Genomic DNA, 14,829 nt, shown 5'->3' on the forward strand with positions numbered 1-14,829 from the left:
CGTTTTCTCCTAATACCTTTGATTTGGTTAGAGAGTAGTAGGAAAGATTAAAATAGTTTTTTTCCCCTTTTCATTTGCTTGAGAATTTCCTTCTTTTTTTCATACATACCGACTAAAATGTTCTGTGTATTGTCCCATTACTTTATAGGGTTGATTGGGTATGACATGTCCATCAACAATTGGACCCAATGAAGTTGAAAACTGTGACAATGTTGTACGTATTTTTAAAATATCTTGATATCTGAAAATAGAGAGAAAAATTTTATGGAATAGTTAGGTGTATTCTTTATTATATGGCAATTTTAATGTACAATATTCCTGGTAATGATTAATTCTTGTATTCTAGTTCTTTTATTCTAGTTCTTTTTTGAAAATTATTGTGTTTCACAATCCTATGTATTTTAAATGTATTTCAAGATTCAAAAGAAATTGTTAGAATAATTATAAATTCAACAAAATACTTCTCTTTTAAATTAAAATGTTTTAATTAATTATTTAGAAGTGCTTTTCTTTTTATTTATAATTAAGCATTTTGTAAATTATTTTTAACAAAATTTCTCATAGTAGGTACTAAGAGTTTATTTACAGTTGTTCAGCTTTGTATGTACAAGGGGCAACAGTGATTGGGCACCCCAATTGATTGGCTATGCTCAATCAAGAGGGTTAAATGTCATCCCAACAATACCAAATATGCACCGATCGTGTAAAAATGTTATAGTGTGATTTATGTATATAAGAGCAATATTTGTGCTAAATGTATGGACATCAATATTTGGTAATGAGTTATGTGCGTTTAAGTGATTTTCTGAAGAGGACCCTGTATGGGAGCTATGACCAATTATGGACCGATTGGAAAAACATTTCACAGTAATATTTCTATATATAAGAGCAATACTTGTGCCAAATTTTATATGGATATCATAATTAAGTAATGAGTTAAGTGCGTTTAAGTGATTTTCGGGAGTGGACCTTGTACGGGAGCTATGACCAATTATAGACCGAACGGAAAAAAATTCACAGTAACATTTCTGTATATTAGAGCAATTCTTGTACCAATTTTTATATGGATATCTTAATTTAATAATGAGTTATGCGCGTTTAGGTGATTTTCTGAAGAGGTCCCTGTATGGGAGCTATGACCAATTATGGATCGATCGGAAAAAGTTTTACAGTAATATTTCTGTATATAAGAGCAATACTTGTACCAAATTTTATATGGATATCTTAATTTTGTAATGAGTTATATGCGTTTAAGTGATTTTCGGGAGGGGGCCTTGCATTAGAGCTATGTCCAATTATGGACCAATCGGAAAAACATGTTACAGTCATTTTTCTGTATATAAGAGCAATACTTGTACCAAATTTTATATGGATATTTTAATTTAGTTATGAGTTGAGTGATTTTCGGGAGGGGACCTTGCATTGGAGCTATGTTCAATTATGAACCGATCCAGAAATGTTTTTCTGCGAATAAACACTATTTTAATTTGTAAATTTTGTGATGATATCTGTCGGAAGTTATTAACAATAAACTCATTTTCCGGGAATATGTACTTTTGTATGGGAGGTATATAAAATTGTGGACCGATTTCGGTAATTTTCAACAACGAATTTACGATGATTTACGTGGAATTATATTGCATAGTTTTCGTGAAAATTACATTAGAATGTGTAAAAAATGCTTGTTTTTTTCGGAGTTGTTTTAAATTTTGATTCATAACTTTTCCTGATGTGAACCGATTTTGGTCATTTCAACACCAAAAAAATCAGGAAAATTAAGAATATTTGGGTAAAATTTGGTTAAATTCTATTGCTTCGTTTTATCGTGAGCGTGTTTTACACAGACAGACAGACGGCCATAGCTAAATTGACTCAGAATTTGATAGGGACCCCGTATATATATACTTTGTTGGGTCTCAGATGAATATTTTTTGGTGTTACACACGGAATGACAAAGTTATATATACCCTCTATCACCACTGATAGTGGCGCAGGGATATTACGATGGTACTTATAGGTTTATATAGGTTTACGTTTACAACTGTACAAAATTGGACTAACAGATAAGGACAAATATAGACCATGTGGAGAAACAATGAATCACTTTATATAAATAATAAGATCCAAATATCTTGGAAGCGACGTTATTTAAGATATTATATATCTCAGGGCATGAAATATTTTACATGAAAAAGTGCGCTCAGCAGCCTCAATGGTGTCTGTTTTTATATACATATATCTAAACTAAATTTCTAAAGATAATGTTTATTTAAATAATTCCCAAAAAGTAGCTGCTTATTATAAAGACATTTTGAATGTATTAAAATCTCATCTAATCACCATCACAATTGATTTGTCACTAACACCTTTTTAATAACATAATTATCCTAATTCTATTGCAGATTTGAAATGAATCCTTTTTTTTTTGGTAACAATCGTAATGCCCAACAAGTTTTCCGAATAAAAGCATTAAGTTGAAAAAAAGATGTTTGCCGAAAAAAAAAACAATATCTATTACTGAGTTCAATCATAATCCCATTTTTAGCCAAAGTCACACGTGTCAAAGGTGTGTAGTTAAGTCGATTTTGGGGTTATTTGTTAAAGTTATATAAACTTAATATTTTTAACACATGTAGGTGTTATTGTGGGATATTGTGAATAACCAGCAGTTTTATAAGGAGTTAATGTATCCATCTAACTAGAAGTAATTTAGAATTATTTTCTTAGTTTGTTGCCCACTTGTTTGTAATTTTGTAAACGAGACTACAGAAGTATATAAGTATTACTCATTTCGACATAGCCACCACGAATAGCTGGGTAAGAACTATTTTAGGAGTGGATTTTCTATTCTTTATTTTACCAACGCAGTTTATAGAATTGGATTTTTTTTGCGAGATAGACCTCATGTGTTTTGCAAAACAGCAAGCATTTCATATTTATGGAAAAATATATTTATAGTTTTTAAATTATCTTTTGTCAAACGTGATTTTCAAGTTAATAGAATCCGTGTGAAAAAAGGTACACAAAAGTTGCCTAGCATTTTAATTAATATTTGTATAAAAAAAAAATCTTTTAACAAATGTCAATAGCAAAATAAGGACACAGCAGGTATTTTTATAAAATAATTAAATATTATTTTTTTTAATGAACATTATAAAAATAATTAAAAGTCATAATAAAATAGAGTTTTTCTTAATTTGGAATCGAGAGGGGTTTAAATATTTATTTTTTATTCTACTCAGTACATACGCATTATTTATGAGACACTCCTTTGCATAATTCCTAAAAAGTATTAACACTACAAACAAATCCTTTTCAATGAAATTTTATTTTTAAATCCTTAGTGTAAATAACATGTTTGAACTTGAACCTGTACAAATCTTCATTACTTGGAAATTTTATTTTTAATTTCTTTATTTAGGTTTTATCTTTCATAAGCTTTATACATTTTTATACCCTACACCACTTTAGTGGGGAGGGTATATTGGGTTTGTGCTGATGTTTGTAACATACAAAAATATTCGTCCTATACCCACCTTAAAGTATACCAATCGGCTTAGAATCGATTAAGCTATGTCCGTCCGTCTGGCTGGCTAACTGGCTGTCCATGTAAACCTTGTGCGCAAGGTACAGGTCGCAATTTTCAAGATAATTGGATTAAATTTGGAACACACGCTTTTTTTAAGGACGGAGCCTATTGAAAATGGTTAAAATCGGTCCAAAGCGGCAAAGTCTTGATGACCTCGCCAAATTTCATAAAGATCGGACGCCATTTGACCCTAGCTCCCATACAAAGTCTCCTTCAGAAAATTATTTCAATGCCCAAAGTTAACTTATAAACACAAATATCGCGATGAAATTATATAAATATAAATACATCCACAAAACTTTATCGGGTTTGGTCCATGTTTACCCCTAACCCGCCATATAAAGCCTCTTTCAGAAAATTAGTTTTTCATCCATAAATTGCTTAAATGTATCGGAACAAGGTAATAGAAGATCATTGCTTTATTATAACAAATAAATCACATTTAATATTCATAACTGGTGTAGGGTATCATATGGTCGGTGACGGCCGACTATACTTTCTTACTTGTTTACTACTAAATACGTTTTTACTTTTGTCATTAAAAGAAAGTATTAAGAATACTTTAGTAAAATTTATGTTTAAATAGAAATTTAATTTTATTTATAGAACTTGTTTTATAAAAACTCATATTTATAACATAAGTAACTACGCACTTGCTTTTTACAATAAACCTAAAATTTATAAGAAAAATATGTAAAAAAAAACTATATAAAATATTTTCTAAACAACTGATTTTAAAATTACATTATGAATTATTCATGTAGTTTTTTTAAAAAAAAGGAAAACTTTCACTTTGCCAAAATATTAGGGGTAAACAAATTTGAAAATTGTTTATGTAAAATTCTATAGATAATCAAATTCGAAACACTACATTAAGGCCGCAATCGAGCCTGGAATTGCTGTGATGATATTTAGATCTAACTTAAACGAAATCCAAAGGACGTGTTCCATAATGTCACTTTCCTCTCTGCATGAATTTTGAATTCCTACTTCCATCGTACTAACTTTTACTGAGTATTCTTCGTCGTCCTGATCTATCCGGGGTCACCTCGTAAGATTTTGTAGATGGTTGTGTTTCTCGCTCATGTTTGTAATTCAGACGTACTTCCTTGAACTACAATGAACATTAACACTTTCATTATAGATTACAAAGGCAGACAATTTTTTAATTCAGAAACCAAGGTATACTATTCTAAAGGATTGAGCTGCACTGGACCCGAATCTGGTCGAATCTCAGAATTTCCCCATCACATGCGGGATTTAAAATATCATATCCTAGAGTTTGAAAACACGACCTTTTTGAGACGTTATAACAGAACCAAGACAACTCTTTTAATAAAAACTGAAAATGCCTTCTGTCAGCTTTGAAATGAAAGCTTAACATCTAACATGTTATTTTTCTTTTTTGCAGTGTTGGCAGGAGCATAAGGAAGAAAGGCCAAATAGGACTTTAAAAAGGCCAGAAATGGCTAAAACGTTTGAAAATTAAAGCTAGAAAAGGGCTAACTTTTGATACTTTAAAATCTGTACTAAAAGAGTGAACAATTATAGTTCAGTATTCCGACTATATGATACCCTAAATCAATGATATTCAAAAGGTCTAGCATGGCACTACATTTAAAGGTAACAATTCTCACAGAATTTGTTAAAATGTTTATATTTGCATTTAATTTTGTAAAAAAAAACTGCGTATATGATAAACTTATTCTTGTTCTCTTCAAAATAACGATTCATCTTAAAGATCAAAACCGCAAAAAACTTAAAACAATTTTATTTTTTACGTATTAAAAGAACATTTTAAGTACTTCTCTAAATAAGACGTATACGTAATATTTGTTATATCGATAAATTATTAACACGTATACGTACAGTTGTCATCAATGAAAACAGTGCAATTTTACAATGTAAAAATTTCCACTTGCAATTAAAATATGTAGACAAGGCTTTTTTAATCTATATGTTCTTTATGACAAGAGCTACAACTTGAGCCAGAGAAAGTGACCTTTTTTTGCTAAAAACTGTGAGACAAGGTTTTTTGGTCTTTTATCACGTATTGGTGTACATGACTGAAAATTAACAAATAAGAAAACTAATAATTGTATACGTTTGTTATAGGCTAGAAAGGGCCAGAAGCTAAAATAAAATTTTAGCCTTAAAAAGGCTTACCTGGCAACACTGCTTCTTGGAGATATTTTCGCGTAAAGCTTGTTATACCAATAAATTGACAAAAAATGTTTTTTTCGTACACTTCGCCTTTATTTTACCAAAAATTTATATATTTATAGTAGACGGAAGGACAGACATCGTTAAGTCGAACCAGAATATGATTTTCAGTCGATTGAAACATCCTCAGGTAGGTGTAGATCCAGTATTTATGGTCATTATAAACAATATTTACAAAGAATAATATTATTTCCACTATAGTAGTGTAGTGTATAAATACAATGAATATACAGAAAATCATAAGTTTTCACACTTTAGGTGAATATATACCGAAAAAGAATGAAAATATGTCAGATGTGAAGCCTTTATTTTAAGGTTGATAAAATAGACATTCAAATGGCATTTAAATTTATAAATAAAAATCTCTTGGTGCTGTTATAAAGTCTCAAAGTCCAGGACACGATATCTCAAATGTAATGGAAAAAATCTGAGGTCAGATTCGGTTTTAACGCGGTTCAATCATTAAGATAATTATAACTTGGTCTCAGGGTTTCGACTGTTTTGAAATTTTGTCGGTCTGTATTATCTTCTAATTGCCTGGTACTCAAACTATGTAGATCATACCAATAGAAGAGTAGGTATTCGGCAGGCATTGGGGGTAATGATTACACAAAGTAATTGACTTTGTAAATTACAATTACTTGTAATGTGTAATTGAACAATAACCAATTACAATTACTTGTAATGTGTAATTGACAAATAAGTAATTACAATTATTTGTAATTGTAATTGAAGTTTTGTCAATTACAATTACTTGTATTTGTAATTGAGATTTTCAATTACAATTACTTGTAATTGTAATTTAGGTTTTACTAATTACAAATGACATTTAATTATAAGGAACAAAATTCACAATTACAAGTAATTGTAATTGGAATTTCTTTAATTACAATTACAAGTAATGGTAATTGGCAAAACTTCACATACAATTAAAAATAATTGTAATTGGCAAAACTTCAATTACAATTACCCCAAGCCTGGTATTCGGAGTATTACTTTCTTACAGTCTTAGATTTAAACTAATTTTCTGATATCGCCCTAATTGCTTTCTGACTAACGGAATATCTATTAAGTATGAAATTTTTAATTAATTTTTTCAATTACAAATTCTTGGTATTTAGTAAATTACATTATAGAAACATTTCGTTTAACTGTCTTTCAAAAATGAGCACTACTCTAATATGTTCAACACATTTTCGAGCACATACATTCATTATAATCTATTCTTTGTTGCAGTTACAGCTCTTCAAACTAAAAAAAAACATACTCATATCAATCACTCAAGTAACCATAAAGTAACACATACAACATAGTTTAAATACACATAAAACACTTCAATGTAACCCTGCAGTTCGCTGTAGCCGTAACCTCTTTTTTAACAAATGAATAAATATCTCTGTAAAACAAACCGAGTACTTAATCATTTGTTTATGAAAGGTTACCTAGACCTCTTTTAAAACTGCTAATATGTAAGTATGTATGTACTTATGTTTAAGTGTTTAATGTTTATAAATAAGAGAATTTGTTCATAGAATTTTTGAAAATATGTTAAAGGAAATTGTTTGCTAAAGCAGCTTAAACTTTAAACATATTTCATTTATATAAACTAAACATAAAAAGCAAATTCATTGTAAATAAATATCCTTAAAAAAATGTACATCAACTTGATGTCTAAACCTTTTCTTGTTCTTATTATTTATGTAGTTTCTATATAATTTTGTTAAAATTTTATATTTTCCAAAAAATATTGTAAATTTATAAAATATGTATAAAACTAAATGCAGTCAGTCATGTGTGATTTATAGTATGTACTTTATTTTCGTTTAATATTTTTGTAATGTTGTTGCCCCTAAGTTTAATGCAATCTTTTTTTTCTTTTTACAACAAAATGTGTATAACATATTTTTGTTAGTACTTAAAGTTGAAACATAGTAAATGTATGTCTATATCTTTATGGTTATTTTATCAACGTAATTTTGTATATATTTTTATAACCTTCATTTTTGTGAGAAGGGTAGCTATAGGTTTGTCATAACGTTTGGAATTTTAAAAATTTATATAAATTATAAATTTCTGATCTTTTTTTATTCAAGAACCATAAGTCTGATCAAAGCGATCAAAGAAAGTGTCAAAACACGTGAACATATAAAATCAAAACAACTATTTTAAGTGCTTTTTTAAATTAGGCGTATACTTGATATTTGCAATATCAATAAATCATTAACACGTATACGTATAGGTGTCGTTAATAAAATCAGTGCAATTTCACTATGTAAGACTTTTTTCCACTTGAAATGAAACAAGTAAGGGTCTTATATTCGACTATGCGGAATCTTATACAGCCATCACCATCGAATCATATGAGGCGAAAGAAATGTTCCCATATAAATAAACTCTGATATTTTTGAATCTATGCTTTTGTTATTATAGCAACAATTTTCTCATTTATAAGATTTATGTTATTTGGGGATGGGGTCAATTATGGACCAATCGTCATCGGTTTGCATAACACTTATTCGCTTCAACTCTCATCACTGTACTTGTATCTTTAATGCAGTCATAAGCTTTAAAGTAATTTTCTGGTGGGAACCCATGATGGTTACAAACTGATCCACATAAAATTTGATACAGAGACTCTGGTTCTTACAAAACTTGTTTGTGTGGATTTTCAACACTGTATTCATAAGTTTAAGCCGGTAATTAGCGTTAAAGTCATATTCTGAAGGGACCTTAAAATGGGGGGCGGGGGAGGGGTAGCATCAACAATGAGCTGAACATTTTAAAATTTGGTTAATTTTAGTTCTTACAAAACTTCTTTATGACTAATTTTATCGCTGTATTCGTCATTTTCTGAAGGGGATCTCATATGGGGGTAGCGTCAATTATGAATTGATCGTAGGAAATTAATTTATGTCAAATTTCATCACTATACTTATATTTTGAATCCAGTAATTACAGTTGAAGTCATTTTCTGAAGGGGACCTTATATGGAGGTTAGAATCAATTATAGACCGATTCACACAAATTTTGGCTCATATGAAACTTATTTATGTTGAATTTCATCACTATACTAACACTTTTAAAACATATATGAGCATTAAGGCTGTTTTTCGGGGTCCACTAGTATGCGGGCCCCATTTGCCCATTTTCAAACCATTCCTATATAGAATATTTGTGGAATATTTGAACCATGTTGCTCATTCCGTTCGTACTCTATCGTGTTTTCAACAGGCAGACTGACAGACGGACGGACTTGGCTAGATCTTGGGACTGTGACTCTAAAGCACTTTCTTTGCCATTGTTAGGCTTTCGCAGAAATTAGAATAAAATTTCTTGGGAGTGATATTATTGGTTTTAAGGTTTTTGTTTTACCAACAAACATTTCCTATGAAAAGGATTGTCCAACAGACTCGATGGCAGCCTAGGTGTATTTCTGCGGATTTGATATATGTAGATGCACACTTCTATCAAACTAACCTAAACATGGTGAAGGATATGTAAGATTCGTCTCAGCTTAATACTTGTTTATATTATTAGGTTGCTGGATGTGTTGTATTATATAAGAAGGCGGTATTAAAAGTTCTTTAAATTAAAAGATTTCTTTAACATCATATTTTTATACACATCATTTGAAATTAGTTTGAAATAAATTTTATCAATCCGTTTGTAACGGATTTGGTCGTAGACTTTCAAAGGTCCTTAATAGATCCTAAGATGATCTAGTTATGCTTGTGCGTCTGTCCGTACTGGATAAGCTGGAACTAAATTTTTTCACAACTCTTTTCAAAACTTTAAAGATTGATTTCCTACCTTTATATATAAATTTTGTCAATAAATATTTTTCTTATTGTCATAAAATGCACGTCTTTTAGTTCTTTTCTCTACCGCATAAAGAAATCCAAAAATAAATCTAAGAAAGAAAAAAATCCTAAAAGGTTTTGCCCAATAGTTGGTAATAACTAGATATTTATACGAAGTAAAGAACATATTTTGTTGTCAGTTGTTTGCTTTTAGTATAATGAGAATTTATCTATGGCAGTATATACAGATTCTTTATACAAAAGAAATTTCATTTTTCATTATTCTGACCGTAAAACTTTAGTTTGAAGGACATTGCCAATATTATTAATTAAAATTGTACTTTGATAGAAAAATAATAACAAAATAAGTGGATAAAAATCATATTAAACTGAAAGTTAGGTTTTGAGATTTATTTTATATTACAAGAATATATTTTAGAATTTATGTTAAATTTTTTTTCGTTTTTCTTTGAAAAGTTTTATTAAAAAAAGAAGAAAAAGTAAATATATTAGGTTTATGTGACTATCAGAAAGAAAGTTTTTCCATTATGAAATGTACGTGATATTGAATTGTAAATAGAAATGTGTATTACTATTAAAGAAAAATATTGAAAAATTAATATTTTTTAAATTATGTATATCATTCTATTATACTTGCGTATACTTGTTATAAATGTTAAATATTATTCATACGCCTAGATGATAACTACAAACTGTTTTGCAGCTTAAACAATTGAAACGGAAATATACTACAAAGTAAATTTTCTTTAAACTAAAATAAACACCTATAATTGTTCAATTTCACATGTTATTAAATATTCACATATTTCAATACCCATTTACATAAATCGCCTTATTTACATACTATCATTTCCCCAGCCAAATAAAATTTCAACATTTTATCTTAAACGCCAAGCCACTTGAGTAGCTCACAGTGTTGTAACTTAATTATATTTACAAAATGTATAAAATATTTAATTGATTCCTTTGTGTGTTTGTGCAATTACGTTTGTTTTATTTTAAAATCATATAATTAACCTGTAGGCCTTTCATTCTAAATGGCAAAAAGGCAACAAAAGGGCGAATATACTATACGATATGTACATAACTAAATAACTAATTATTTATACATAACGAGCATTTATTTGTAAAATGGAATAACTTAGAAAGAACATATTTTCGAGAAAAACTTATTGTTAAGGAAATTTTACTATTTATGCTAAACTTTTAATGAAATCATGGTATTTAGAAATCATAATCTGATTTAAATTGTAAAATTTAATATTTTAGCAACTATAGGAGAACGAAAAACATTACTCCCACAACGAAAATATTAAAATTGTTTATAAGATAATGTTTATAAATCGAGAATTTAGACTTATACCCATCTAACTGTTAATGAGCGATTTTTAATAAACGAGTTTATTGTTTTAAGTCAATTGACCTGTGTTTTTTATCTATACAAAACCAAATATTGTGTAGAGAGAGAGAGACAATAAAAATTGTAATAAGAAGTAAATAAAGGGCTAACTATTTAAGTTTTTTTATTGAAAAACATTTTGTATTCATGTTTCTAAGCACAATAGTCTAAAGAAGAACAAGTTCCATCTCTTCATGAGTTTAAATGTCAAAATTTTTGTTATATAAAATTTTTAAGAAATACAAGCGAGAACTAAAGACTAGAGACCAAATTTATCCAAGAATTGTTTATTAGACTTAATACAAATTTTGATCATTGCATATCATAGAGTACAGATGGACGGACGTTATTTCGATTCAGAATTTGGTATTATTGAAAACATAATAACTTAAGGCTAATGGGTTGTTATTAAATTCCACGTCCGTCCGTCTGTCTGTACGTCTGTCTGTCTGTCTGTCTGTCTGTCTGTCTGTCTGTCTGTCTGTCTGTCTGTCTGTCTGTCTGTCTGTCTGTCTGTCCGTCTGTCCGTCTGTCTATTGAAATCACGATAGAGTCCAAACGGAAAATGCTAGAGAGTTTAAATTTTCCACAAATATTTCCTATAGGTAAAGTTTGTTTGGTATTGAAAATGGGCAATCTCGGTGCACGTTTTTGCATTACCCCCATACAATTGGTCCCCCGAAAAACAGCTTTAAATAGTCATAACGGTTTTACAAATGCGAGTATAGCTATGAAATTGGACATAAATAAGTTTCATATGAGCCAAATGCTGTGAGGATCGGTTCACAATTGACTCTACCCCTCATAAAAGGTCACCACCAAAAAATTACTTTAACAGTCATTACTACGCTGAAATTCGACATAAGTAAGTCTTGTGAGGAAAAATCTCTCTATCGGTCCCCTCCCCATTTTGAAAATGGCTTTAACGCTCATCACTGGCTTTAAAATACGAATAAAGCAATGAAATTCGACATAAGTAAATTTCTTACAAGCCAAAATCTATCTGCCAAATTTTACGACAATCGGTCTATAATATAAATATGTTTAAAAACTTGGACAAACATATTTTGTTTTTAAAAATTAATATTTTGTTTATCCGAAAGGGGTGTGTCCATAATTGACTTAAGGTCTATTCCAAATATCAACCTAATGTTTATAGGGGAGCATTCCGTTTACTGCACACAGTTTGATGGTGGATATATAATGTGAAAAAGAGAAAAAAGTTATAACTGAGGTGATCAGCTTTGAGGTTCTACCCACTGGCCCCCATTCCGACCACGTATCAACTCGAAAACACCTAACCTACAATTATGTGAAATTTCGTTTCTATATCTCCAATACCACCAGAGATTCTGAATTATTTCTAAAAATAAAAGTTTCTCAACCACTGTGACATCAGTACAAACATATAAAACCCTCCATACTACAGTAGTGTAGGATATAAAAACATTCTAATACTATGTGTATGTACTATATAAAACCCTTTTTGTAAAAATAATATGTTTAATTACGCCTGTTTGTCGGTAAGCATGTAGTTTGCTTTGTTTGTATTATTTTTGCGCACAAAAACAAAATGACAATTGTCGTATTACAAAGCATGGAAACAACAATGCAGTCTTATTTTCCGGCCTTATACAATACACAAACGCATGCAGCTAATGAAATACAATTTATACACACTAACACATACTACATAAATTTCAAAAGCTCTCACACTCAATATTCATAGGCTTTTAAACAGACAAACGCAGACACATACACAAAACAGGAAGTAGAAAACAAAGTTTTGTTAGGATTATTTATATTTTTTTGTTTTATTGTGACATTGTTGTTTCTGTTGTTATTTTTGTTTTTATAAAGTATTGTTTATTTTTGTATAAACTTTGAAAAAAAAACAACATACGTTATAAAGACAAAAAAAAACTATGTATGTAAATATAAATATATAAAGCTTAAATAAATACTAGCTAAATAGCAACAACAAAAAACAATAAAAATAACAGCAACAAAAAAAGTACATATATGTATAACAACTCAACATATGAACAAATACAAAAAAAAAAATTATTTGAAAAAAAAAAAACTACTACAAAGCAAAAACAAAAAGTGCAAAAAATAACATTAGTTATGTTAATTATATAACACATACACTCACACTTTTCTAGATGCTTTTAATATTCAACTTTATATTTATAAATATAAATATGCACATGTATGTGTGTAATTCTCTGTATAGAATTAGTTTTATACTCTTTTACAAAGAGTCAGACACACTCATTTACGGTAATACAAATAAAATTGAGGGAGGGGAAAAATAGCATTTCAAAATTTTGCTCGAATAATTTTGTTAAAAATTGTTAGAGTTCAGTTTTGCATACGAAAACTGCCTGACGCACACAGAGTAATAATTCAAATTTATAGTCTGAACATTTGTACACATATAAATATAGTACAAACATATTTTATTAAAAGAACTGTGGTTAAAGTGGTATTGAAATAAAAAGTGTTTGAACTAGATGTTGCTATATTAGTTTAGCTTTGCACAAAATACGAACTGCTATAAGAAAAAGTTTGAATATTGTAGATAAAAAATGAAATTTTAGAAATTTCATTGTGAGTATTAACATTTTAAAAACTATGTCCCAGTTTAGTACTAAATTGTCTATCAATAATAAAATTCATATAAAAAAAATCTGACAGCTTTGATAATTGGAAGCTATTCAATCAGCAATATCAAAACATTTGAGAGCAATACACAATGCAATTTGCAATGAAAAATTGTATAACGATAACCCAAAGCGTACTAGATCATATGTGAACGCTATGCAAGTAGCTGAATAGTACCCGAAGCCAAAAAAAGACCTAAAAAGATCATCACAAACAACATGTACCGAATGCAACAGATATGAATATTAGCCGAAGAAGATGCTGTCATAAATGAAGAAATGACATCGCAGCATGACAACGCGTTCTAATATAAAAGGACAATTTTTCACCAACGCCTTATAGTTCAGACCTTGCCCCGTCCGACTGCATCTGTTTCCATCGAAGAAAACGCACTCTGTGTTATACGGTTTAATTCAGAACAGTATTCGAAATTCGTAGCCGAAACGAGCAGATAGTTTTAACGTGGAATCCATGTGTTGCCAAAGGAAAAGACAGTCCAATAAGATGTCCACTTTGACCACTTTTTTCTATTATTACCTCTCATGAGTATATATTGAACCCGAGAAAATAAAAAAATATTTTTTTTTGATAGGTGCGATTGAAAATCTTTATATCAGTACTATGTGATAAAAAATTTGGAATATTTTCGAAAATTTTTTTCAGACTATTTCTGAGCCTCAAAACTACTTTAAGTGTATTATTAGGGGTATATAAACCGCAAAATAATCTAAAAAGTTCAGAAATGGACCCAACCAAATGCCAAATAATTTTTGAAATATTTGTTCCTCGGGAAACTCTACTGTCCAAATAAGGAAGAAGGGATGAGAAGAGCCAAAGGATCATAGACGAGCGATCGAGCGAGCGAGCGAGCGAGCGAGCGAGAGCGAGCGAGCGAGCGAAGCGAGCGAGCGAGCGAGCGAGAGAGCGAGCGAGCGAGCGAGCGAGCGAGCGAGCGAGCGAGCGAGCGAGCGAGCGAGCGAGCGAGCGAGCGAGCGAGCGAGCGAGCGAGCGAGCGAGAGAGCGAGCGAGCGAGGAGCGAGCGAGCGAGCGAGCGAGCGAGAGAGCGAGCGAGCGAGCGAGCGAGCGAGGAGCGAGCGAGCGAGCGAGCGCGCGAGCGAGCGAGCGAGCGA

General features: G+C 30.3%; 1 protein-coding gene across 3 annotated transcripts in view; it reads right to left on the reverse strand.

The window, feature by feature from the left end:
- The window catches only part of LOC119609953 (neuroligin-3-like), a 100,949-nt gene that overhangs the window by 47,521 nt on the left and 38,599 nt on the right, over positions 1-14,829 (reverse strand). For all 3 annotated transcript variants that reach the window (XM_037965005.1, XM_037965003.1, XM_037965004.1), the window contains exon 5: positions 110-241. In XM_037965005.1, coding sequence (XP_037820933.1) covers positions 110-241 — 132 coding nt within the window. The remainder of the gene's footprint in view (positions 1-109; positions 242-14,829) is intronic.

This window comes from Lucilia sericata, unplaced genomic scaffold, assembly GCF_015586225.1.
Source record: "Lucilia sericata isolate MDLA Ls3-8-SP2 unplaced genomic scaffold, ASM1558622v1 Contig001094F_arrow, whole genome shotgun sequence".
NCBI classification, from domain to species: Eukaryota; Metazoa; Arthropoda; class Insecta; order Diptera; family Calliphoridae; genus Lucilia; species Lucilia sericata.